This window comes from Equus przewalskii, chromosome X (genome assembly GCF_037783145.1).
Source record: "Equus przewalskii isolate Varuska chromosome X, EquPr2, whole genome shotgun sequence".
NCBI classification, from domain to species: Eukaryota; Metazoa; Chordata; class Mammalia; order Perissodactyla; family Equidae; genus Equus; species Equus przewalskii.
This window is the reverse complement of record NC_091863.1, coordinates 82,978,423-83,005,607: the sequence shown is the minus strand read 5'-3', so window position 1 is coordinate 83,005,607 and position 27,185 is coordinate 82,978,423. Positions and strand designations below refer to the sequence as shown.

Below are 27,185 nucleotides of genomic sequence, written 5' to 3'. Positions count from 1 at the left end.
TCCCAACTCATTCTATAAAGCCAGAATTACCCTGATATCAAAATGAAACAAAGATATTATAAGAAAACTACAGAACACTATCTGTTAAGAATATTGATGCAAAAATCCTCAACAATATACTAGCATATCACATTCAACAGCATATTAACAAGATTTTACACCATGACCAAGTGAGATTTATTCCTGGACTGCAAGAGTGGTTGAACATAGAAACATCAAACAATGCAATGCATCACATTAACAAAATAAAGTGGAGTGGGGGAGGGACAAGATAATTTCAACTGATTTAGAAAAAGCATTCAAAAAAATTCAACCTTTCATTATAAAACACTCAATAAACTAGAAATAAAAGAAAACTACATCAATGTAATAAAGGTCATATTTAAGAAAAAACACTACAGCTAAAATCACACTCAATGGTGAAAGATTAAAAGTTTTTTCTCTAAGATCAGGAACAAGACAAGAATGCCCACTTTTACCACTTGTTTTCAGTATAGTACTGGAAGTTTTAGCCAGAGGAATTAGACAAGAAAAATTAAAAGGCATACATATTAGAAAAGAAGTAATATTACCCCTGTTAGCAGATAAAATTATCTTTTATGTAGAGAGCCCTAAATATGCCACAAGAAAACTTTTAGAATTAATAAATTCAGCAACATTTATTGATACAAAATCAACACACAAAAACCGTCCGTGTTTCTATACACAAATAATGAACAATCAAAAAGGATATTAAGAAAACAATTCCATTTACAATAGAATCAAAAAGAATAAGATAATTAAAAATAAACTTAACCAAAGATGTGAAAGGTTTGTACATCAAAAATTACAAAATATTGCTGAAAGAAATTTAAGAAGACACAAGCAAATAGAAAGGCATCCTGTGTTCATCAACTGGTAGACTCAATATTGTTAAAATGTCAATAATGCCCAAAGTGATCTACAAATTTAATACAATCCTTATCAAAATCCCAATGGTTTTTCTGCAGAAATAGAAAAATCCATCCTAAATTTCATATAGAATCTCAAGGGACCCTGATTAGTCAAAACAGTCTTGAAAAAGAACAAAGTTGGAGGTCTCCTACTTCCTCATTTCAAAATTTAATACAAAGCTGCAATAATCAAAACAGTTTAGTATTGGCAAAAAGAAAGGCATATAGATGAATGGAATAGAACAGAGAATCCGGAAATAAACTCTAGCATACAAGGTCAAACACTTGTCAACAATCATGTCAAGACCATTCAATGGGATAGCTACAGTTTTTTCAACAAATGTGAGGAAACTAGATATTCATATAGAAAATAATCGGGGCTGGCTCCCTGGTCGAGTGGTTAAGTTCGCATGCTCCGCTGTGGCGGCCCAGGGTTCGGATCCTGGGCACGGACATGGCACCACTCGTCAGGCTAGGTTGAGGCGGTGTCCCACAACCCACAACTAGAAGGACCTGCAACTAAAATATACAACTGTGTACAGGGGAGTTTGGGGAGATAAAGCAGAAAAAAAAAAGATTGGTAACAGTTGTTAGCCCAGGTGCCAATCTTTAAAAAAAAAAAAAGAAAGAAAATAATGAAGTAATAACCTATGTTAAACCACACGCAAAAATTAACTCAAAATGGAAGAAAGACCTAAATGTAAGAGGTAAAAGTATAAAACTGTTAGAAGAAAACATAAGAGACAAGCTTCATGACATTGGATTTGCCAAATATTTCTTGGATATGACATCAAAACATAGGCAACAATACAAAATAATGGATAAATTGGATTACATTAAAATTAAAAATTTCTTGCATCAGAGGACAGTATCAACAGAGGGAAAAGGGAAAATATTTGCAAATTGAACATCCAATAAGGAACTAATATCCAGAATATGTAAAGAATTCCTACAACTCAACAACAAAAAGCAAACAACCCAATTCAAAAATGGACAAAGGGAGAGACGTCCACAACATGGTGGAGTGAGCAGTTTTCTTTGCTCTCCCCCTTCAAATCTACAACTAACTGGACATTCATCGGTCAACAAAGGATATCCACACAGCATCTCAGGATGCCTGAGAGACCCGTGCTGCTATACATTGGAAGGTGGACTGTCTTCCCCCTGGGAGGTGGTGGAGATAGGTGAAAACTCTCTGACCCCCAACCCCTGGACAGCCTAGTACCTGCAAGTGACTTTCTTCCAGCAGACACACTCATAGCATCACCACGCACCAAGGGCGGGCGTGTGTGTGCATCAGTGGAGTGACGGTGGAAAAAGGTGACTACAGCCCTACCTAAGCCCCCCCACAATTGCCCCTAAGCCCAGTGGGAAAATCCATGGTCCCACAGCAGCTGCAGGGAAAGCCTCTGCTCAGAATTAGCAGAGAGGCCCCACCCAGCATTCAGAATGCTGGGAGGCTCCGGGACAGGAGGATCCTGGGTGGTGCAGCAGCCCACCAGCCACCTCTGACTCACAGACTCTGGCTGTGTCCCAGAGGTGGCAAGGGACACCCAGTGAGCCTGTGGGAGTGGGCGGTGGCAGGTTGGAGTCCCAGCAAGCCTGCTCCACAGGCCAGGGGGAAAATCCATGGTCCCACAGCAGACACGGTGAAAGCCTCTGTGCAGCATTAATGGAGAGGCTCCGCCCGGCAATCACAAGGCTGGAAGGCCTTGAGGCAGAAGTAGCACAGCTGGGTGAGCTAACCACAGACTGCAGTAGATACCCATAGCTCTGCTGTGGCCCATAGTGGACAAGTGAGATCTTGCAGGCCCTGATGGTGACAGAGCTGTGAATATAGGTGAACCTGCTCCTGGCCACTGTGAAAGCCCATAATACTGCTGCAGGCCCTAAGGAGGGAGCGCATCTAGGTGGTCTGCGACAGTAGGCACCAGCAACCTGAGGCCCCCTTGTGATTGTCCCCACAGCTGATGAGAAACCCCACAGGACCACTGTGACCACGAGGAGGGGCCCAGGTCTGGTCAGCAAGAGCTGACAGGGATCCTAGTCAGTGTAGCTTAAATAGCTGCTCCTGCCCCCACTCCAGTAGAAGCAAGTGGAACCAAAAACTAAACTCTATCTCTTTGGGGAGGCACAAATACACGCCATCAAGCAATATGAAAAAATATATTAAATCTCCAGAACAGAAGGAAAATGGCAACTACCCAGAAAACAATCCCACAGACAATGAAATCTATAACCTAAATGACAATGAATTCAAAATAGCCATCATTAAAAAACTCAATGAGTTAAAATAGAATACAGATAGACAACTCAACGAGATCAGTACGTATGTCACAAAATAGCTTGATACTATAAAGAAGAACCAATCAGCAATATTGGAGATGAAGAACACAATGGAGGAGATTAAGAAAAATCTGGACTCTCTGAACAGTACGGTCAATAATATGGAGGACAGAATTAGCAATTTAGAGGATAGGAATATAGAAATGCTGCTGATAGAGGAGGAGAGAGAACTAAAACTAAAAAGAAAGAAAGAAACTCTCTGAGAATTATCCAACTTAATTAGGAAATACAACATAAAGATTATAGGTATCCCAGAGGGCGAAGAGAAGGAGAAGGGGGCAGAAAGCCTGTTCAAAGAAATAATGGCTGAGAACTTTCCAAACCTGGGGAGAGAGATGGAACTTCATGTGACAGATGCCAATAGATCTCCAAACTTTATCAATGTAAAAAGACCAACCCCAAGCCATATAGTAGTGAAGCTTGCAAAAGTCAATGACAAAGAGAAAATACTAAGGGCAGCAAGGCAAAAGAAAATAACCTACAAAGGAACCCCCATAAGGCTGTCAGCAGATTTCTCAGCAGATACGTTACAGGCTAGAAGAGAGTGGAATGGTATATTCAAAACTCCAAAGGACAAAAACCTGCAGCCAAGAATACTCTATCCAGAGAAAATATCCTTCAAATATGATGGAGAAATAAAAACTTTCCCAGATAAACAAAAGTTAAGGGAGTTCATTGCCACAAGACCTCCCCTACAAGAAATGCTCAGGAAGCCCCTCATACCTGAAAAATCAAAAGAAGGAAAGGGGTTACAAAACCCAGAGCAAAGGAGACAAGTAGAAAGACAAAATAAGAAAGTTGCAGCTCTCCATCAGAACAGGTTAGCAAAAGTTAAGTATAACATTAAAGATAAAAGGAAGGGAAACACCAAGAATAAATATAATCTTGTCATTTTAACCACAAACTCACAGCACAAGAAGGAAGAAAAAAATCTGACAATAACAACCTACAAGGGGAAGAGGAAAAGGATGGAACGTCTTAATCTAAGGAAATAAGAGGCTGTCAGAAAATGGACTATCTCATCTATGAGATGTTTTATACAAACCACTTGGTAACCACTAAACAAATAACAAGATTAAAGACACAAATTACAAATAAGAAGAAAGCCAATAGAGAAATCTACCTACCTGAATTAGTAGCCCAAAAATCATGGGACGAGAAACAGAGGAAATGCAAGCGAACCAGAAAATAAGTGTTTCCTGGAGGCAGCATATTGTTGGGTCTCATTCTTTAATCCATCCTGCCACTCTGTGTCTTTCGATTGGATAGTTCAATCCATTTACATTTAGAGTGATTATTCAAATGTGGGGGCCTAACACTGCCATTTTATCACTTGTTTTCTGGTTCGCTTGCATTTCCTCTGCTTCTTGTCCCATGATTTTAAGGCATCTCTTACATAAGGCCACCTCTCCAACATCAGGAGATCTAGCTGACCTACCTAATGCATAGATATAAGCAGAGAGAAAGAGGCAAAATGAGGAGACAAAAGAATACATTCCAAGTAAAGGAACAGGACTAAGCCACAGAAAAAGAGCTAAACAGAACAGAGCTAAACAATCTACCTGACAAAGCGTAAAAACTAATAGTCATAAGGATACTCACTGATCTTGGGAGAAGAATGGATACACTAGAGAGACTTTTAACAAAGAACTGGAAAATATAAAAAATAACCAATCGAAAATGAAGAATATAACACTGGAAATGAAAAATTCATGAGAGGGACTCAATAGCAGAGTAGATGATACAGAAGAATGGATCAGCGAGCTGGACAACAGACTAGAGCAAATCTTCCAAGCTGAACAGATAAAAGAACAAAGAATTAAAAACAATGAGGACAGTCTAAGGGAACTCTGGGACAACATCAAGTACAGTAACATTCGTATTATAGTTGTCTAAGAAGGAGAAGAGAGACAAAGGGGCAGAGAATCTATTTGAAGAAATAATAGCTGAAAACTTTCCTAACCTAAGGAAGGAAACAGACACACAGGTACAGGAAGCATGGAGAGCACCAAAGAAGATAAACTCAAAGAGGCCCACACAAAGACACATTATAATTAAAATGTCAAAAATTAAAGAGAAAGAGAGAATCCTAAAAGCTTCAGGAGAAAGGAAACAAGTGACATACAAAGGAAAGCCCATAAAGCTATCAGCAGATTTCTCAACTGAAACCCTACAGGCTAGAAGAGAGTAGCACGATTTATTTAAAGTGCTTAAAGGAAAAAATCTACAGCCAAGAATGCTCTACATGGCAAGGTTATCATTTAAAATGAAAGGAGAGGAAGAGTTTCCAAGACAAGCAAAAACCAAAGGAGTTTACCAACGAGAAATCAGCTTTACAAGAAATGCTAAAGGGACTTATTTAAGAGGAAAAGAGAAGACCACAAAGAAGAATAAGAAAATTATCCCCCCAAAAAACAACCAACAAACAATAAAATCACTGGTAAAGGCAAATACACACTAAAGGTAGCAGATCAACCACCTATGAAGCTAATATGAAGGTCAAAACACAGAAGTACTAAAATTATCTATTTCCTTGTTAAAAGGGTAAGAGATATACACATACAAAAAAGAGGTTTAGATGGGATATCAAAAACAAAATGTGGGAGGACAGGAGTCAAAGAGTACAGCTTTTAGCAAGAGGACAAACCAAGGAGACCATCAACTGAATATAGATTGCTATATACGTAGGTTACTATGTATGAACCTCATGGTAATCATAACTCAGAAATCTATAATAAATACACAAAAAATAAGAGAAAGGAACCCAAATATAATATTAAAGAAAGCCAACAAACCACAAGGGAAGAGACTAAGAGAAGAAGAAAGAAACAAAGAAGAACTACTAAAACACCCGGCAAAAAGTAACAAAATGGTAGTAAGTGCATTTTTATCAATAGCTACTTTGAATGTAGATGGACTAAATGCTCCAATCAAAAGGCATAGGGTGGCTAATTGGCTAAAAACATAAGACTCATATACATGTTGTGTATAAGAGACACACTTAAGACCTAGAAACTCACTAACAGAAAGTGAAGGGATGGAAGAAGATACTCCACACAAATGGTAATGAAAAGAAAGCTGGGGTAGCAATACTTATACCAGACAAAATAGACTGTAAAACAAAAACTGTAACAAGAGAGAAAGAAGGGCACTACATAATGATAAAGGGCACAACCCAACAAGAGGATATAATACTTGCAAATATCTACGTACCCAACAGAGAAGCACCTAAATATATAAAGCAATTATTAACAGACATAAAAGGAGAAATAGATAGTAACACAATAATAGCAGAGGACTAACACTCCACTTACACCAATGGATGGAGCATCCAAACAGAAGATCAATAAGGAAACATTGGCCTTCAATGCCACATTAGACCAGATGGACTTTAGTAGATATATACAGAACAGTTCATCCAAAAACTGCAGAATACACATTCTTTTCAAATGCACATGGAGCATTCTCCAAGATTGATCATGTATTAGGCCACAAAACAAGTCTCAATAAATTGAAGAAGAATGAAATAACACCAAGCATCTTTTCTGACCACAATCATATGAAACTAGAAATCAACTACAGGAAGAAAGTCAGAAAAGACACAAATATGTGGAGATTAAACAAAATGCTGCTGAACAACCATTAGGTCAACAAATAAATCAAAGGAGAAATCAAAAAACACCTGGAGACAAATGAAAGTGAAAATATGACATGCCAAAATTTGTGGGATACAGCAAAAGTGGTCCTAAGAGGGAAGTTTATAGCAATACAGATCTACCAGAACAAAGAAGAAATATCTCAAATAAGCAATCTAACAGTACAACTAAAGGAACTGGAAAAAGAAGAAGAAACAAAGCCAAACTCAGTATAAGGAAGGAAATAATAAAAATCAGAGCAGAAATAAATCAAATAGAGACTAAAAAAATAATAGAAAAAAATCAATGAAACCAAGAGCTGATTCTTTGAAAAGATAAACAAAAGTGACAAATCTTTAGCTAAACTCACCAAGAAAAAAAAGGACAGGGCTCAAATAAATAAAATCAGAAATGAAAGACGAGAAATTACAATGGACACCTTAGAAATACAAAAGATTATTAGAGAACACCACGAAAAGCTATACACCAACAAACTGGGTAATCTACAAGAAATGGATCAATTCTTAGTATGATACAACCTTCCAAAACTCAATCAAGAAAAAATACAGAATTTGAATAGACCAATCACCAGTAAGGAGATCAAAACAGCAATCAAAAACCTCCCCAAAAATAAAACTCCAGGACAAGACGGCCTACCTGGTGAATTCTACCAAACATTCAAAGAAGACTTAATACCTATCCTTTTCAAACTCTTCCAAAATATTGAAGAGGAGGGGATGCTTCCTAACTCCTTCTACAAAGCCAACATTATCCTGATATCAAAACCAGACAAGGACAACACAAAAAAAGAAAATTACAGGCCAATATCACTGTTGAGCATCAATGCAAAATCCTCAACAAAATACTAGCAAATCGAATAGAAGAATACATTAAAAATATCACACTCGATGATCAAGTTGGATTCATTCCAGGGATGCAGGGATAATTCAACATTCACAAATCAATCAACGTGATACACCGCATTAACAAAATGAAGAATAAAAATCACATGATCATCTCAATAGATGCAGAAAAAGTATTTCACAAGATACAGCATCCATTTATGATAAAATCTCTAAATAAAATGTGTATAGAAGGAAAGTACCTCAACATAATAAAGGCCATATGTGACAAACCCACAGCTAATATCATTCTCGACAGAGAAAAACTGAAAGCCATCCTTCTAAGAACAGGAACCAGACACTCATTTACCATAATGTTAGAAGTCCTACCAGAGCAATCACACAAGAGAAAGAAATAAAAGGGATCCAAATTGGAAAGGAGGAAGTGAAACTGTCACTATTTGCAGATGAGATGATTTTAAAGATAGAAAACCCTAAAGAATCCACCAAAAATATTTTAGAAATAATAAATAAATATGATGAAGTTGCAGGATACCAAATCAACATACAAAAATCAGTTGTGTTTCTATACACTAACAACGAAGTAGCAGAAAGAGAAATTAAGAACACAATCCCATTTACGATTTCAACAAAAAGAATAAAATACCTGGGAATAAATTTAACCAAAGAGATGAAAGATCTGTACATTGAAAAGTATAAAACATTGCTGAAAAAAGTTGGAGAAGACAGAAAGAAATGGAAAGATATTCCATGCTCTTGGATTGGAAGAATTAACATAGTTAAAATGTCCATACTTGCCAAAACAATCTACAGAGTCAATGCAATCCCTATCAAAGTTTCAACAACATTTTTCACAGAAATAGAACAAAGAACATTATAATTTATATGGAACAGCAAAAGACCCCGAATAACCAAAGGATTCCTGAGAAAAAAGAACAAAGCTGGAGGTATCACACTCCCTGATTTCAAAATATACTACAAAGTCATAGTAACCAAAACCATGGTACTGGCACAAAAACAGACTCATAGATCAATGGAACAGAACCAAGAGCCCAGAAATAAACCCATGAATCTATGGACAGCTAATTTTCAAGAACATACAATGGAGAAAGGAAAGTCTCTTCAATAAATGGTGTTGGGAAACTGAACAGCCACACGAAAAGAATGAAAGTAGACAATTATCTTACACCGTACACAAAAATTAACTCGAAATGGATTAAAAACTTGAATGTAAGACCTGCAACCATGAATCTTCTAGAGTAAGACATAGTCAGTACTCTTTTTGACATTGGTCTCAGCAGCATATTTTCGTGTCCTATGTCTGACTGGGCAAGGGAAGTAATAGAAAAAATAAACAAACGGGACTACATCAAGCTAAAAAGCTTCTGCACAGCAAAGGAAACCATCAACAACAAAAAAGACAACCTAACAGCTGGGAGAAGATATTTGCAAACCATATAGCTGATAAGGGGTTAATATTCAAAATACATAAAAACTCATACATGTTAAAAACAAAGAAAATAACAACCCAATTAAAAAATGGGCGAAGGGTCTGAACAGACATTTCTCCAAAGAAGATATACAGATGGCCAACAGGCACATATAAAGATGTTCAACATCACTAATTATCAGAGTAATGCATATCAAAACTACAATGCATATCAGCTCATGCCCATCGGAATGGCTATAATTAACAATACAGGAAATAACAAGTGTTGGAGAAGATGTGGAGAAAAGAGAACTCTCACACATTGCTGGTGGGAATGCAAACTGGTGCAGCACTATATAAAACATTATGGAGATTCCTCAAAAAATTAAGAATAGAATTATCATATGATCCAGCTATTCCACTGCTGGGGATTTATCCAAAGAATGTGAAAACATAAATGCATAAAGATATATGCACCCCTATGTTCATTGCAGCATTTTTCACAATAGACAAGACTTGGAAGCAATCTAGGTGTCCATCAAGGGACGAATGGATGAACAAGTTGTGGTATATATACACAATGGAACATTACTCAGCCATGAAAAGGATGAAATCTTGTCATTTGTGACAACATGGATGGACCTTGAGGGTATTATGCTAAGTGAAATAAGTCAGAGGGAGAAAGTCAAATACCATATGATCTTACTTATAAATAGAAGATGAAAACAACAACAAACACATAGAGATAGAAATTGGATTGGTGGTTACCAGAGGGGAAGGGGGGGAAGGTGGAGAGTGAAAGGGGTGATTAGGCACACACGTGTGGTGATGGATTGCACTTAGTCTTTGGGTAGTGAACATGATGTAATGTACACAGAAATTGAAATATAATGATGCACTTGAATGTACACTTGAAATTTATATAACGTTATAAACCAATGTTACTGCAATAAAATTTAATAGAATAAAATAAAATAGTAATTTACTTTCTTGCAAAAACAAAGAAACAAAAAACAGGAAACAGCAAGTGTTGGAAAGGATGTTGACAAATTGAAAACCTAGTACATTGCCAATGAGAATGTAAAATGGTGCAGCTGTTGTGCAAAACAGTCTGGCAACTCGTCAAAAAATTAAACATAGAGTTATCATGTGATACATCAATTCTACTTCTGGGCATATACCCAAAAGAACTGATAGCAAGGACTCTATCAGATATTTTTACACCCATGTTCATAGCATTATAAGTCACAATAGCCAAAAAGTGGAAGAAACCAAAATGTCTCTTTGACAGATAAATGGATAAACAAAATGTGGTATATACATTCAATGGGATATCATTCATCCTTAAAATGGGAGGATATTGTGAGACATGCTATAACATGCATGAACCTCAAAGACATCATTCTGAGTGAAATAAGCCTGTCACAAAAAGACAAATATTGTATGATTCAAGTTATGAGATCTCTAGAGTGGTCGGATCCATAGAGACAGAAATCAGAATGGTGATTGCCAGGGTATGAGGGGAGAGGAGAATGGAGAGTTATTATTTAATGTGTAAGGAGTTTCAGTTTGGATAGATGAAAAAGTTTTGGGACTGGAAGACAGTGATGGTTGCACAACGTGAATGTCCTTAATGCCACTGAACTGTACACTTAAAAATGGTTAAAATGGTGCCAGCCCCATGGCATAGTGGTTAAGTTCAGTGTGCTCTGCTTTGGCAGCCCAGGGTTCCTGAGTTCAGATCCAGGGCACTGACCTATACACTGCTCATCAAGCCACGCTGTGGCAGCATCCAACATACAAAATAGAGGAAGACTGGCACAGATGTTAGCTCAGGGACAATCTTCCTCACCAGAAAAAAACAATCATTAAAATGATAAATTTTTATGTCATATAAATTTTACCACAATTTTTAAAAACTGAAATACTTAGGCGTAAATTTAACAAAACATGTGCGGGGTTTGTATGCTGAAAATTACGAAATACTCATAAAAGAAATCAGAATGATCTAAATAAATGGGGAGACATACTGTGCTCATTAATCAGAAGACTCAACATAGTAAAGATACCAAATGATGGAAAGAAAATTATCTGAATAGGACAGAAACTTTTAACACCATATTTGGGTGGGTGTTGGTCCTAACACGTGCTGTGAATTGAGTTTGCTGGCAGATATTTGAAGTCTGTGGGTATTTGCTTACTGTGTATTCTTACACGGCTTAATTTATTTGAGTATAGTTTCTTTCACCTGGTGTTCCTCACTTTGCATTTTCAAAACAAACTTGTGCTTAAAACACGTTGAGAATAACACCCTCATTGATAGAATTAGTAAATCAATTTCTATCCTAGAAATTTCAGTTTCTATCCTGGAGGATAATATTGGCCAAGAGAACACCCCAAAGATGATCTAGGAGGGCAGTTGGTATCTCTTAAAGCAAGATACCTTTGCTGGTATAAAAGGAATGGATAGCATAAAAGATAAAAACTGTGGTAACAAAAGAAGAAGATATGGGGTTGTGATTTTAATCCTCAATCTAAAGCCCCAGTGGGTGACTAGAATATAAACATCTGATCACGTTCTTACTAACACAAAAACCATCAGAGCTGCCAATGGCAGACACCAGGCCGGGCACCAAGGGGTGCCTTTGCCTGTTCTACCCTGATTCATTTCTTGTGACCTAAAACCTGCCCAATTTTGATTGAGTGGGTGTGTACTTTTGGGAACAGGATGGAGTGGCAGGGATTACAAATGGAGGTGTGAGACATTACGGGAGCCTGGCATGATTAATATGGGGCAAATATGGCTCTAAATAACTGGCATCTAAAGTTCTTTTACCAAGATCTCAGCACTCACATGCTCGTGTCTGACAGTCTGTGTCTTGGAGTGTCTCTCTGGGTATAAAGACAGTAAATACTACTCAGAAAGTGACAGGTGCTTTCATTTCAGCTGGTGCAAAGAACAGAGTTACCTTGCACAAAGGACAACAGGATGAAAACTCCTGTTGACTGCCTGTAGGTAGTGAGCCCAACTGATAGTGATGAAGACGTATAATAGGCATGAAGTAGGCAGAGAAATATTGCATTTGGGCCTTCTATGGGTTTCAGGCCCAGTACCAAGCTCCTCGTGACCTCTGGAATGTTCTTACCCAAGAAAATTCCTGGTTCTTAGCTGCTAATATCAGCAACATAGATGCTGCCCAAGAGGTACTGATCTGAAGGGTCTTTGTGGATGTAATTAAGATAGATTATATCAACCTGGATTAAGGTGGACCCTAAGTCTAATAATGAGTTTCCTTATAAGAAACAGAAGAGAAGACAGAGGGAGGAAAACCAGGTGAAAATGGAGGCAGATATTTGAGTTATGCTGCCACAAGTCAAGGAAGCCTCAGAGCCACCAGAAGCTGGAAGGGGCAGGAGGGGCTCTCCTCTAGAACCTTTAGAGGGAGCATGGCCCTTCTGGTACCTTGATTTTTATTCTTGGCCTCCAGAACTGTGAGAGAGTTAATTTCTATTCTTTTAAGATATCAAGTTTGTGGCACTTTGTTATGGCAGCCTAGAAAACTAACATAGATTTTGGTATCCAGAATGGGGTGCTGCAGTAACAAATACCTAAGAATGTGGAAATAGCTTTGGAATTGGACAATGGGTAGAGAATGGAAGAATTCTGAGGCACGTGACAGAAAAATCCTGGATAATCTTGAAGACATTGTTGGTGGAAATATGGAGATTAAAGGTGCTTCCGGTGAGATTTCAGAAATGAGGAACATATTATTGGAAAATATAGGACAGGCGATCCTTATTATAAGATGGGGGAAAAATGGGCTGAATTATTTTGTTGGGTGGAAAGTGGAACTTATAAGCAATGAACTTGCATATTTAGCTGAGCAGCTTTCCAAGCCAAGTGTTTCTCCTTGCTGTTTATAGTAAAAGATGAGAGGAAGAGTTACATTGAGGAAGGAATTGTTAAATAAAAAGGAACTGGCACTTGATGATTTGGAAAATTCTCAGCCTATTTAGCTTGCAAAAGATTTTAAGCGTGTTCTGGGAAAAGAGCCAAGAGTATAGCTGGACACCTTTTGCGGAAGACTTTATATGTATAAGTAATGGATCCAATCAACACTCTCAGCAGAATCCAGGAATATAGATGATGTGATCCAATAAATATATGCGGAGAACCCTCTTGTCTGACGGCAGGGATCCCCTAGACATACATGTGAGACCCAAAAGTTTTTTGAGAAGAATGTTATACTACCAAAAACACTGCCAACTTGCCTTCAAGGCAACAAAAGAGGGACAAAATGAAGGAAAACTGTTAGACTTCTGGGATTCCAAAGGTGGGAAACAGGATGATAGAGCTTCTTGGCTGCTAACATGTGTTATCCATCAAGAAAAAGGAAAAATGACTCAGAGGGCAAAGACATGAATACAGAGGCAGAGTCCAGAGAGGGGAGGGCTACCACCATGGGCTCAGAGAACAGAGCATCAAGCAACAGAGATTATACTTGGGTATTGAAACCTAACATAGTTTACCCTACTGAGTTTCAAACTTGCTTTGGACCAGTGACTCTTTTAATCTTTTCATGTTCTTCCTCTCAGAATGAGTATTATATGCCTGTCCCACCATAGTATTTTTGAAGCAGATAACCTGTTTTCTGGTATTGCAAGTCCACAGATGGAGAGAAATTTTACCTGCACGTGGATCATAGCCAGAGTATCACGCATACCTGATTTAGATGATGAGATGTGGGACTTTTTGAGTTGATATTTAGATGAGATATTTGACTTAGAGTTGATGCTGGAATTCATTAAGACTTTTGGGGATGGTGGGATGAGGTGAATGTATTTTTCACATGGGATGAATGTGAATTTGGGGGCACAGAGGGAAGTAAGTAGGGAGTAGAATAGTGACCTTCAAAAGATACAAGTAGCCAGAACCTCAGAATGTGCACTTATTTGGAATAAAGATCTTTGCAGAAAAAATTAAGGTAGGAATCTCAAGATGAAATCAACCTGGATTAGAGTGGACCCTAAGTCCAATGACGAGTGACCCTATAAGGGACAGACAGGAGAAGACACAGAGACACAAGGGAAAAGGCCATGTGAATGGAGCCAGAGATATGAGTTTATGTTGCCACAAGCCAAAAAAAAAAAAAAAAAACCCAAAACCACCAGGAGCAAGCAGAAGCTGAAAGAGGCAAGAAAAAATTCTCCCCTAGAGCCTTTGAAAGAAACATGGCCCAGCTGGCACCTTGAGTTTTGATTTCTGGCCTGCAGAACTGTGATAGAATAAATTTCTGTTATTTTAAGCTATCTGCTTTGTGGTACTGTCATGGCAGCCCTAGGAAACTAATACAACAATATAGACACACACACACGCATGCATGAGTGCACGCACACACACTCACACACGTGATTTTCTGAACAATAGTTAGCTTTCTTTTCTCATTTAGTACCTTATCTCAATGTTTGCAGTTGTGGTTTTATAGGTTATTATGGTTGAACAGCTTTTCACAGATTTCTTGGGCATTCCTATTGCTTTTTTTTTTTGTGAGGAGGATTGGCCCTGAGCTAACAACTGTATCAATCTTCCTCTATTTTGTATGTGGAATGCCACCACAGCATGGCTTGATGAGCAGTGTGTAGGTCCACACCTGGGATCCAAACCTGCGAACCTGGGGCCACCAAAGAGAAGCACGTGAACTTAATCACTAAGCCACTGGGCTGGCTCCCATTCCTATTGCTTTTAATAACAAGTTTAGGTTAATATTAGTTTCCCTTCTCTCTACTGATTTCTTTATATGTCAAGGATATCAAAGCAATGTGAGTCAGATATGGGGACAATTTTTTTCTCCTCAGATTTTCATGTGCACTTTAATGCTGTTTTTCCCAAAATGGATTGTTTTCAAATTTAAATAAATTTGTATGGCTAAGAAAATAATACTTTTCTCCACCTAAAAATATGTGACTAGTACACTAGGGACACAGAACGACACCCCCAGGTTTATCAGGGTTACAAAGCATCCCCCACCTCAGCAGCCACACAGCCCTGGGGAGCACACACAGCCCTGGCTCTGGAGGGGGGGGTCCAGGAATTGCGTCTCTACCCCACTGTTCCCCAAGATTGCTGACCCTCTCTGAATTTCCTTTCCTTCTCTGTAGACCAGTGCTAATAATACTTGCCTGAAATGGATTTACCAGGGAATTTACACAACATGCAACTTTATTCTTTATGATCAGAGGAATCAAGGATCCTGGGGAGGGAAAATACACAGAACAACTAGGCCTTTGGGTGAATAAGTGACAGTTAAGCATTGGTTTCCCAGCCCTAAGTAGACCTCCCAACTCAGTCCCAGGGATATACTCATAGTAAAGGAAAAACACAACGAAAGTGATGAGGATGAAGATGACAAAACCCAAGGGCTTCTTGTCAGGGCTGTGCTCTCAGGATCCTGGATCAGTCTGTGTGAGGGCCTCCTCTGGGATCTTGCACTGGGCCTGGAGGAAGTGAAGGGAGGGAGTTGGGAGATCAGTAGAGCCCAGGAGCCCCGAGTCTCATTCCCAGGCCGCCTGGCCTCCACTCACTTGGCCCGAATTCCCAGACCTCACCTTGAGCAGAGCGAGAACCTGTGCGGCTTTGGTGTAGTCCCAGTGGCTATCATGAAGGCACCTGTGGTGGAGGAAGGACAGGTGCCATCCATTAGGACCAAAGTGGAGACACTGACCGCACAGTGCTATTTCTTAACGTACAGAACGGAAACATGCATCCACGTTTACTGCATCATATGCAGCAGAATGAACCCTGTGGCACAGTGTGTCATGGGAAAACTCCTGGTACCCAAATGTCTGCCAATAAGAGAACGAAGTCAATGAAATCCATAAAAGGAATGCACACCTGTTCAAAAGCAACCAGGTAGCTTATATGTACTGAGAGGGAAATGTTCAAGGTGATAATGAGTGAAATAAAAAAGCAAAACAAATTACCTGCAAGCTCCCATTATTCACGCCTCCACTCCTCCCAGCTCCCTCCTATCCTGTGCAAACCCAGCACTCACTTCTGAGACCACTGCAGGTTCATGCCGGACTGGGTGGAGAAAGCCTGCACCATTTCCTGTTGCTCCTGGGAGAGGGTGGGCACAGAGCTGGAGGCGGGTGTGGGAACTGGGATGAAGAGCCCACTGTGAGTCTCCTTGGGGTTGGCGTCCCTCACAAACAGCTGGTCATTCAGGATGCACAGACTGGAGGAAAAGGGGGCCCCCAGACAACTGATGGATGGAGAACCCTACTCCCCCAACAATGATCCTGCTCCCACTGCCACTCAGCAACCAGATTACTTCCAGAGCCCCATACTGGGCCTGCCCCCCCAAATTCCTTAGCTGGTACCTCTGTCCCTGCCACAGAGCCCACCTTTGGAAAGATTATTTACCAGCTTCACTATATTTACAGGTTTGTCCACAAACCAGAGATGATTTTACACCTGCATTTACCCGGGACAGTAGGAAGACATTGAGTCACAGAGAGGTCATGTGATTTAACCAAGGTCACACAGCTAGGGAGTGTTGGGGCCAGGAAGAGAACCCAGTGTTCCGACTCCAGACCCCATGCTCTTACCCACTAGGCTAGGCTGCTCCTAGGATCTAACTGGTGGCTTTCCACAATACTGAGAAAACCCCGAGGTCAACACCACCACATTCCCACCCACTGAGCCCAGGCTGGGCTGGGTGTTCCCACTCACAACACAGCACTCACCTGGAATTGCTGACAGGGACAATGATGAAGGTTCGTGTGAAGGCACGAACAGAACTCTGAGACTTTCCTACCACTTTAAAGACAAATAACAAACAAAAATACCCCCGAAGAGTCGCACATGCTTTACATGCTCACACGGCATTACCCAGTCAGGATCTGACTTGATAGTCATGCTGAAGGGGACAGTTGTTCACTGGGAGTCAGGGTGTCAGGAATGGAGAGGGCAACAATAGGAGCAATCTGCTCCCCAAGACAGGGACTCTACTATGTGTCAGGCTCTGTGACAACCACTTTAGAAGTTCACTCGATTCATTTTTCACAGCTACCCAAGAGGTGGGTATTATTAGCCCCATTGTGCAAGTGAGGAAACATAGAGGTTAAGTAACCAGCACAAGTTCATAGAGTAAGGATCTGGGATGAGACATCAAACTCCACAGCCTGTGTCCCTGTGCCTGAGCTGTGCAGTGCAGACAGGCATGGACGCAGGTCAGACCAGGATGGTTTGGAGGCAGAGTGGGGACTGAAGAACACAGGGGGAGTAGGAAGAACACAGAGGGAGTAGGAAGAGAGGGGAAGGGATCAGGGAAGCTGGGAGAGTTCTGAGGGGGAGCCCAGCCACGGGGAGGGAGCAGCGGGCCATGTGGGGTGGGGACTCCACATAGACTCACCTTCCTTGAACACCCCGTTGACAGAGAAGCACAGCACCCTTTCCTGAAAGGGAAGAGCCCAGGGGCTCAGTCACCACCTAAGCCTCCTACCCACCTGCAGCTTTCTGGGCCTGCCTGAGGGAGGAAGCAGGTGCTTACTGTCTGGAGCCACTGGTCCACCACGAAGGAGCTGAAGTCATGCTGAGTTGTGGGCAACACACAGAGAGAGCGCACGATGTCATGTTTTGTACTCTTCAACAGCTGAAGCCGCAGGTCTGTGGGCGGAGGAGAGCGAAGGTCAGGGGCTGCCACACCCTGGGCCTTGAAAAATCCCTCCATGACCCTTTTCCCTGCCCAATCTTCCCACACGCACAGGGGTCCTTGAGCTTCTTTATATTCCTGTTATCCTTGACGTACTCGCACAAGCTGCTTCTGGGAGAGAAAGAGGAACAGGAGGTGGTGGTCTGTCCACTGGGTATTTCCAGGAGCTGGCCTGTGTCTGCTGGGGAGCCACAGGGCCCAGGAACAGAGTCTGAGCTGTGATACTCACGGGGCTGGGTCCTCGGGGTTGAAAGGGATGCTCAGGGAGAAACAGGCCTCGTCAAGGTAAGCACCGAGAAGACCCTGTCGGTCTCCAGAGTCATAGATCAGGTAATATCTGTGGGGGAACAGAAGGGACAAGCTGCATGTGTGACCTGGGCTCCAAATGAGACTTCAAAGACCCAAGAAGCAGACCTGAGCTTAGGCGGCATCCCCCGGCCCAGCTGTCCCCTTCCTCAGATTCCCAGGAGTACTTACCGCCGCAGGAATTGCAGAACCAGACTCTTCAGCGCATCAGATTCAAAGAAGCTTCCCTGAAATTACAACAGTTTTCAGGACCACAGCTGATACCCCTCCTCATGCACCGCCTAAAACTCTGCTTGGTCCTCCCGCCTCACCTTGCAGGTTGGTAGCCTCTTGTGGGCTTCAATACCAAAGTTAGTTGGTGGGCGTGACTCCTGGCTATCCTGGGAAAGGGAAGAGCAAGTCAGCAGTGCAGACCAGCAGCTGGTGCTGGATCATCTGGGAAAAGGATGGGTCCAGCAGGGGGTGAGTGTCAGGGGTCAGGTGTGAAAGGGCCCTGGAAATCCCACGGGCAAGGTTACATCTGGGATCATCATCAAGGGGTCCCTGAAGCCTTGGAGAATGTTGTTGAATAAGACTGAGAGCCTTTGTCAGGTGCCCACATAGGTGTGTACCACCACCCTCCCACCATGAGGTTTAAGGCTCAGGTTGAAAAATGTAGCTTAGGGAAGACCTAAAGGGGTTGGGAGCAGTTTGTGGGCAGTGTCAGTGTCAGTTAGAGGAGTCAATGATCAAGGAATACAATTACCAAGCTTAACAACTTGGGGAACAATTCCAGGATGGAGCTGCCAAAATCAAGACAAAACAGAAAAGTGAAACTGTGGAGGTGTCCTTCCTCATGAAAGCAAGCAGATTTACATCAGAGACATAGCCCAGGGTGTCCCCCCTACACTCCTGTGTTGCAGCCTTCGAGGACCCTGGGCTCCTCCCCCATGGACTGACCCATAGGAAGAGGGCTTGCTTGCTCTCTCTCACTTTCTCCCACCCCACCTCCTCCCCTTCCCCCTTGGTAGCTCTCACCTAGACTGCTCTGACTCCTTTCCCATGCACATCATGGCACGTGGAGCCCAGGTCCAGTGCTTCCTTCACCTCCCTGCCCCCCTTCCTTCTTCCAAGTCCCACTGAAGGCTCCAGAGTGGAGATGAATGGGGTGGGAGCCCAGGGCACTTCTACCTCACTTGTGGTCCAACATTCTGCCAGGAGCAGGACACCCCCAAGGATGGCCTATGATGCTGGGGCGAGCAGGTGACTGAGGCTGGGCTCAGGAGTCAGGGAGGGAAGAGGAGGTGATGAGGACAGAGAGGGAATGAAGGCAGGAGGACAGAGATGAGAGGGACAAAGAGAAGTAGAGACAAAGGAGAGAGAGAAAACAAAGCAAAGGGAAGAGAAAAAAACTCTGCCCTGATGGTGGATGTCAGGGAAGAAGAGAGAAGAAAGGGGTGATGGCTCCCCTGCTGCAGCCTTTCCTTCATCTGCCCTGGCTGGCCCCGAACCCGAGGTCGGAATGGCAAAGATGCACTTGTTGGGCTGAGTGGCCATTGGATACTAGTTGACTTTGCTACCTGTGTGAGCTCACTCTGAGCTGGGAATGGGAAATGGAGCAGCCACAGGGGAAGACCACTGGGGAAATCTTCCCCAGGAGGAGTAAATGTTCAGGTTCCAGCTCAGCATGAGGCTGAGGGTCTGTAGCCCACTCTATGACCACCAACTCCTCTCCTGATGGCCCCAGTGCACCTGTGCCTGTCTTAGTCAAGTCCTTGTCAGAGGAATCACACCCAACCTGGGAGACCCATGGATACTTTGAAGGTCCAAGCAGGATGATGTGACTTGTACAGGGAAGGAGGGGCAGTGTCTTTGAGAGGCCTGAGCTCTAAACACAGGTGAGGGGCACAGAAAAGAGATGGCAGGGCCTGTGGTCCTCCCAGAAGACCAGAACTGCTGCCTCCTGCAAACAGTCACTGTCAGCGGTAGCTCAGGCTCCCAGGAGGCAACAGAGGGTACAACTGACCTTATGTTGGTTGACTTATCTGGGAAGGTGGTGCACAGGGAGTTTCTGTCTGCGCTCATCTCTTCTGGCTCCAGCCCTTGGCCCTTGTCCAACTTCCCTGCAGCCTTCACCTGTGATTATGAGGAGGAACAACGTGGACCAGAGGAAGAGAGCCAGGATGACCCTGCACCCAAGTTCCTATGTTTGCTAACAAATCCACTTCCCTGCCTCTTGCAACCACCCCATGAGCCCTCCCACCATCCCTTTAAAGAAGGATCTGGGTACTGAACCTCACCTCGTTGCAGGGGAGGTTCAAGTTCTTGATGTTGGAGGCATTCTGCATAGTGGTGGACAGGCCAGCCAGCTGGCAGGGTTTCGTGTTGCTCAGGTTCAAGGGAAAAAGCTATGATGAGGAAAGAGGTAGGTTGAGGACCCCAATAGGGGATCTTCTACCTAATCTCTCCCACTCTGAACGTCAATCCCCAAACAGGGCCTAAGTCCTCACCTTGAGCATGCTCTCTTCATGGATCTGCAGGGAGGCAGCCGTGTCATTTCTAGGATTCGGGACCATTTCCACACCAAGGGTCACCAAGGCTCAAAGAGGCCGAAAGGAGGGAATGAGAACACTGAGAGGGGGCCAGCTCATACAGCCCAGCACCAACCCCTCCCCTGGTTTCTATCCCTAAGTCTCCTTCCCAACAATTGGACCCCTCTGCCCTCACCTGCCCTAGAATTACTGCTGGAGCCTACCAGGGTCAAAGTGGAGTCTCTGGACTTCAAGAGATTGCTGGGAGACATCATATCGTTTGTTCATGGTCAGCTGCAGAGTTAGAGATGGGATTTAGTGGCTCTGAGTGTGAGGTGGTGAAGGGAGGTAGTAGGCGGGGGTGGAAGAGGTGGGTCTGCATGTGAGTGCACAACTCGTTTGAGTCTGCACTAACTTTATCTGCTTCACCTTTTCTGACTTCAGCTCCTTCTGCACAGAGCAGGGTGCATCAGAGGGGCTGACAAAGATAGATATCTGCAAAGAGCACAAGAGGGGCTGGGTAAGCACCAGGAAATCTGAGCCTTGGGATCAAGCAAGACCTTGCCGCTGTCCTGCCCCCTCGCCCCTCGCTAACCCTGGTCATGTCTTTGACACACACCCTTTCATTATTCTTATCCCAAATCTTGCCGTTGATATTCTTCAATGCAAAGGCAATGTTGGCATTCTCAACGAAGAACTGGGCCTGCATTTTCTCATAGTGAAACTATGGGGAGAGTGACAAGAGAAACAGAATATGAGACCAGACGGCCCTGCCCATCTGGACCCTCAAGCTGCCTTGTTTCTACTTCTCCACCTCTCTGTCCTCTTACTTCGACTGGGGTGAAGGGGACACTGCATTGCTTCTGAATCAAACTGAGCAGCCACTTCTCATCATATTTTATGCCAAATGGAACCTAGGAGTGAGAGAAGATGAGAGAGGAAATTGACATAATGGAATCTAAGGTTAAGATAAGACCCCCCCCCCATATCTTCCTTTCAGTCCTGTTTTTCAGGCTTTAAAATAATTTCTTAAGATAACACAATATCCCTTATTTATAACTTTTGTACCAGTCATGGATTTCCTAAATACCCTTTCTTTCCATTCAAATACTTTTATTCAAATAATCAACTTTAGATTTTTAACATGTACTTTCTTTTATAAAGTTCCAAGAGATCCCACCTAAGGCAGACCTGGCCTGCCCCTCTGACAAGAACCCGAGATTCAACCCTCTCCCACACTAGCTTGAGCCAAATGAGCCTTGCTGGGTGGAGGTGCTCCATCTCCTTGGCAGTAGTTTCCTCCTTGGCTTTTAGATAACCTCTCCCATTCTCCTCTCCCATTCTCCCTACAGTCAGTCTGTTCCTTTTTTATTGCTGCTCTGAGTCTGCCTTTAGATGGTCTAGGATGCTAACTTTTGGTAATAAAATGGCAGATGACCAACTCCTCTGCCTCAGAAGAGTACCTAGCATCGCTACATGAGTCCAACACAACACCCTGTGTTCACCTTCTTCTGAAAATTAAGTCCATTTTGCAAGGACACTCACCATGATCTTGAACCAGCTCCCTGAGGTCTCATCCTGCTTGTTCCCCTCCATTTTCCTCTCTGGAGGCTTTTGCTCTCTCTTCATGTTAATGTGGGATTGGCCTTGTTTCTGAAAAGTGCCTCTCCGATGACAGGGTGGAATGGCATAGGGAGCACTGTGGGGAAGTGGAGACAAAGAAGCAGTCGATATATACTCAGAAGGTCTCTACACATGTTTGCCCCACTGATACCAGGGCTACAACAAAGTTTGCTCTACCCCTTAACCTGATCCTGTCTTTCCTCACTCTTCCAGACTGGAGAGAAAAGTGATATTGAACTACAGAGTTATGGATTCCACTGGCTGGTACTTTCCAGCCATGCTGACTGGTCACTTACTATCTTACTGCTGTGTCCACAGGAGCATCACTTGTTTCAGGATCTCCATCTTGCTGCTGGTGAGATGAAGGATGAATGCCAGAACTGACTTCTTCAGACCAATTACTATATCTCCTTCGGTAAATACCCCAGCCTCTTGCTCTTCTTTTTAAGAATTTAGGTTGGTTATTGCGCCCTAAAATTGAGAACAAGACATCAATGGTTCCAATACTAGACAAAGCCCTGTGGAAATATCATGGCTAATGAAGGCATATCACTGAATTCTCTAATCTAAAAAGAAGTGCATCACAGGGCTCAGAAGGTTGAAAGATTTCACTGTGGTTCCGCTTCCTGGAAGACGAGAGGTGGGGAGCATTCACAGCCAAGAAGAAAATAAGCACAGAGGAAAGGGTTTGGGACTAGGGTTCAATTGTGATGTTAGTCCCTGCTCTGTGCTTTTCGGGCTAGGTGACCCGGGACAAGACGTTTATCATCTCTAACTCTCACTTCCCTCTTCTGCTCTAGGGTGATAGTAAAATCGACCCTGAAAGTTTGGTGCTATGGTTCCAGGGTCAAAGGTGAGTTCCCTGCAAGGAGGAAGGATTATAGAAATGAGAGAGAAGTCTGATGAAAATATCTGGAATGAAGCCTGGAGAAACAGAATATGGAGAATATGAAAAGAGAGAGGGAGAGAATTAAAGGAGACATAATGAACATGTCTAACACATGGTTAATTTGAGTCCCGGAAAGAATGAGAGAGAATAGTGGAGAAGTGGGATTTGAAGAGATCTTGGTTGAGAAGTTTCCAAAAGTAAGAAGATATCAAGTCAGTCAAACAATGTTGATAGGAGAAAAAGTATGCTTTAAGGGAAAACATTCCTAAAGAAAAGACATGCCTTTTATAATGATGTGAATCTGGCAAAAACTGGGGAAATTTGTGATCAGAAAACTCAAACTAAAAGAAATATTAAAGGTTCTTCTTCAGGTAGAAGAAATATGGTCCCAGATGCAAGCACATAGGTGCAGGAAAGAAAGACTAATGACATTTGTGAATATGTAGGAAAATCTAAATATGTATTGGCTATATAGCACAATGATAATAAGTTCTTTTGGAGGTTGAAATATACATAGAATTAAAATGCATGACAATAGATTGGGAGCGGGTAAATGGAATCAAAGTGTTGCAAGGTCCCTTCATTATCTGAGGACCTTGAAAGACCTAACTTACATCAGACTGTGAAAAGTCTAAAACGTACATTGTAACCTTAAAGGTAAACACGACAAGAATGGCAAAAGAATATTTAACTATCTAGCAAAATGAGATAGTTTAATAGTTAAAAATAATGATTTCAAAGGAAAGCAGAGGGAGGAGGAACTTAGAACAGGCAAAAATAAGTGTAATGTGGTATATATAAACCTAATTATATCTGTATTTACATCAAAAGTTTCATACTAAATATTCGAAACAGAAAAACAGATATTGTCAAACTGAACATTCCATCAAATGCTCCTTAGAAGAGACGTAAACAAAATTTAGGGATCTAAAATTTTGAAAGGAAAAAAATTGGTAAAATGTGTACCATTTACACACTAACCTACTGAAAGCTGGTATAACCATATTAGTAAAAGTACACTTCTTTAAATGGAAAACATTACTAGAGAAAAGAGGGAAATTTCATTATGATGAAAGGTTCGATGCAATAAGAAGATATTAATTAAAAATTCAAATTTTGTATACACATCTTAACATATAGCTAAAATATGCAGAGCAAAAACTGACAGAAGGAAATTGAGAAATGGTTCAATCCATGTCACAATGTGAAATTTTAATACACCTCGTTAAGTAACACATAAAAGGACAGACAAGAATTCAGCTAGATGGAGAAGATTTAAAAATGTGATTGAAGTAAATTAACAAATTTACTTAATTGACATACAGCAATGCACATAACTACACATGGAACATTCTAGAATAAGTGATAAGCTGGGATAAAGCTTGGCATAAAGCAAGCCTCCGGAACTTTCTATGAGGGGTAATATAATTTACCTTGAATAATTGATACAAGATTCAAGAGTAAGCGTGGCCCTTGCCCACCTCTAGCATGAATCCACAGAATGTTAATTTATACCAATCCACATCCCCACACCCACCTCCACCTGGGTGACTCTCCCCACTCTCCAAACCATGGACCTGAGACGACCACACAGCTCAGGCCTTTCCCCTCAACCAGGGAAAAAATTTTACCTCAGCCATGACCACTTCCATAAGAGGGGAGGTTTTCTGTGTAGAACCAGGATAGGTGTGTCAGGGGCCACTTGGCCCATTTCCTCAGGAGACTGGAAAATAGTCAGCCTGGGCCCTCACCACCCCTCCTCTAAAGGGGGGTTGGCTGAGTGTCCCGTGGCTTGAGGTGGGGAAGGGGACCCAGAACCCCTCCTGCCCTGTGGGGTTCTGAGGCCAAGGCCTCATGCTGACCAACTCACCCATGGTGTGGCCTGAAGCCTGAGACTTGTCACCAATGTCCTCACAAGCTGCTTGTGAAGAGAATCTGTGGTGTCTGGAGCTGGACGTTTGGGGAAGATCAGGGACGGCTTCCGAAGAAGGCGAGAACGTGCCCCAAACCTCTTTGGTCAGGGCCACACAAACAAGATGGAGTCCTTACAGGAAGTCTCTTCCTCAGAGGCAGAGAGAAGACAGCCCTGGAGGCCAGAAGAACCTTAATCTCCTATGGCTATTGCCCCCTGAGTTTGCTACCCGCGTACCTCCCAGGAAATTGTTTCCAACTGAACCACCCCTACAGAGGAGGCCAACTGGAGTCAGGAGGCCTGGGATCCAGATACTTGGAGCTACAAACTCAGGGAACTCTGTGTGCTAGTCTCTGTGTCAGCTGCATTGCATTGTGTTCCTTCACTCTGCAAACCCAGAGCACTCTGAGTGCCAGCTCAGGCCAGGCTCTGTACTTGCTACATTGCATCTATTCTTTCATGTGTTCTTCCCAGGGGAACTCTGAAGTCAGAATCACCAGCTTTCCAAAGTTGCTGAGGTTTAATGAGGTGCTGCAGCTTGTCTGGAGTCATTCAGATGCTACCTGGAAAAACAGAGACTGAAATAGACCTCCATGGAGTGGCGATGACCTCTCCATGCCTAGCTTTACTAATTTCTTGCTGCAATATATGGCATTTTCTTAAGTTAGGGCAAAGTAACAGAATGTTCTGAAAATAGTCACTTTGCTGCAATTACCTCCAGCCCATCCCAGAGAGAGATAATACCAAAACAAAGGAAAAACACAGACCTGGAAAATATAAAGAAAAGAACAAGGGTTTGGCGGGTCACTGTAATAAAAGTAGAAGAATTATATTTTTCATTTTAAAAACATATAGGGAATGTAAACAGATGCACCTTAGTGGTCGGAGCCAGCACTGCAGCTCTGAAAGTCCAGAGAAAGTTCTGCAAAGAAGAGGGAAGGAGGCAACAGCCTGTATGCCAGTGCATCAGCAAGAACTTCCTGGAATTTTCCACTACTTTCTGGAATTTTCCACTCATTATCAACAATCCCTTCCTGGATCTCTGTGCCCTGAGAGAGGAAGGCCAGCCTCTGAGAGAGGTATAGAAGAACGACATGTGAACATATGGGGTGAGGGAAGTTTAAAACAGAAATGCACACACATACGCACAGAAACTGTCAAGCCAAAGTTGAATTTTTAAAGTTTTTATAAACCCGTATCATGTGAACATTTTTATAACATGGTATATGATGCGGGGTCGGTGAGCCCAGGAGTCGAAAGAAAGATTTCTTGGACTCTCAAGGTCTGGCAGTAGTGCTCTTTTATTGAGAGAATAGTATAGAATAGCATGGGGACAGGACCCATGGGCAGTCAGAGCTTCTACTGCTGCTGCTTCTGCTGCCCCCACTGGCATGGGGACAGGGCCTATGGGCAGGTAGAGCCGCTGCTGCTGCCCCCGCTGGCATGGGGACAGGACCCATGGGCAGGCAGAGCTGGTGCGTGGGGACAGGAACCACGGGCAGTCAGAGCTCCTGCTGCTGCCCCGAGTTGAGGGTTAGGGCTAAATTTAAGGCATAGGTATGTGAGTCATCTCTTTACGAGACAAAGAAAAAAAGTTAAAATGGTACCAGTGCCGGTAGGGTCCGGCCATTGGGCAGTCCCACAACTTTTAGATAAGAATCAAACCGGATTGAGTAAATGGCAGAAGTCTCCGCTCAAATATTATCTTCAACTAAAGACAAATGGGGGGTCAGTTACATGAGGTTGCCAGACAGTAAACGACTTAATTTCTTGCCTTCCCCATTAAGAGTTTCCAGAGATAAGGTCACCCCCCCTTCCTCCTGGTGCAGAGTGGGAGGCATGGAGATTTCCTTCCCAAATGCAACTGTCTCTGATCAAAGGGCAAGCAAATTCCACTCCTCGGAGCCTGCTTCTTATCTGTAGTTTTAAAAGTAACCAGCCTAAAAATCCTCATCATAAACCGTTTTAAAATTAAGCAGCCTAAAAATCCTCATCAGTACATGTATGTGAACTTTATTGTCAATTG

The 27,185-nt window shown here is 42.5% G+C and overlaps 1 protein-coding gene across 2 annotated transcripts; it reads right to left on the bottom strand.

Moving 5' to 3' along the window:
- Positions 1–15,407: 15,407 nt before the first annotated feature.
- On the bottom strand, positions 15,408–25,570 carry LOC139081063 (nuclear RNA export factor 3-like). Of its 2 annotated transcripts, none has more exons than XM_070605065.1 (21): positions 25,118–25,570; positions 22,655–22,829; positions 22,281–22,434; positions 21,566–21,649; positions 21,355–21,459; positions 21,165–21,230; positions 20,960–21,029; positions 20,715–20,803; positions 20,505–20,612; positions 20,231–20,340; positions 18,971–19,007; positions 18,537–18,605; positions 18,397–18,452; positions 18,149–18,256; positions 17,972–18,030; positions 17,758–17,873; positions 17,620–17,662; positions 16,952–17,024; positions 16,258–16,440; positions 15,812–15,872; positions 15,408–15,700 (listed from the first exon to the last, which is right to left on the bottom strand). In XM_070605065.1, the coding sequence occupies exons 1-21, from the start codon at positions 25,119–25,121 to the stop codon at positions 15,647–15,649; spliced, it is 1,824 nt and encodes a 607-aa protein (XP_070461166.1). In that variant the 5' UTR covers positions 25,122–25,570; the 3' UTR covers positions 15,408–15,646. The 2 variants fall into 2 exon arrangements, with proteins under 2 accessions (XP_070461166.1, XP_070461165.1); XM_070605064.1 differs by having other exon boundaries at positions 21,331–21,459; positions 25,118–25,566.
- Positions 25,571–27,185: the final 1,615 nt, after the last annotated feature.

Bases quoted from the DNA above. Each gene is read 5' to 3' on its own strand.
- LOC139081063 (XM_070605064.1), bottom strand. The intron at 18,257-18,396 runs GTAAGTACTCCT...GTTCCCCCACAG, and splicing joins GTTCTGCAATTCCTGCGGCG to ATATTACCTGATCTATGACT. The intron at 15,873-16,257 runs GTGAGTGCTGGG...CCTCCACCACAG, and splicing joins AACCTGCAGTGGTCTCAGAA to GTGCCTTCATGATAGCCACT.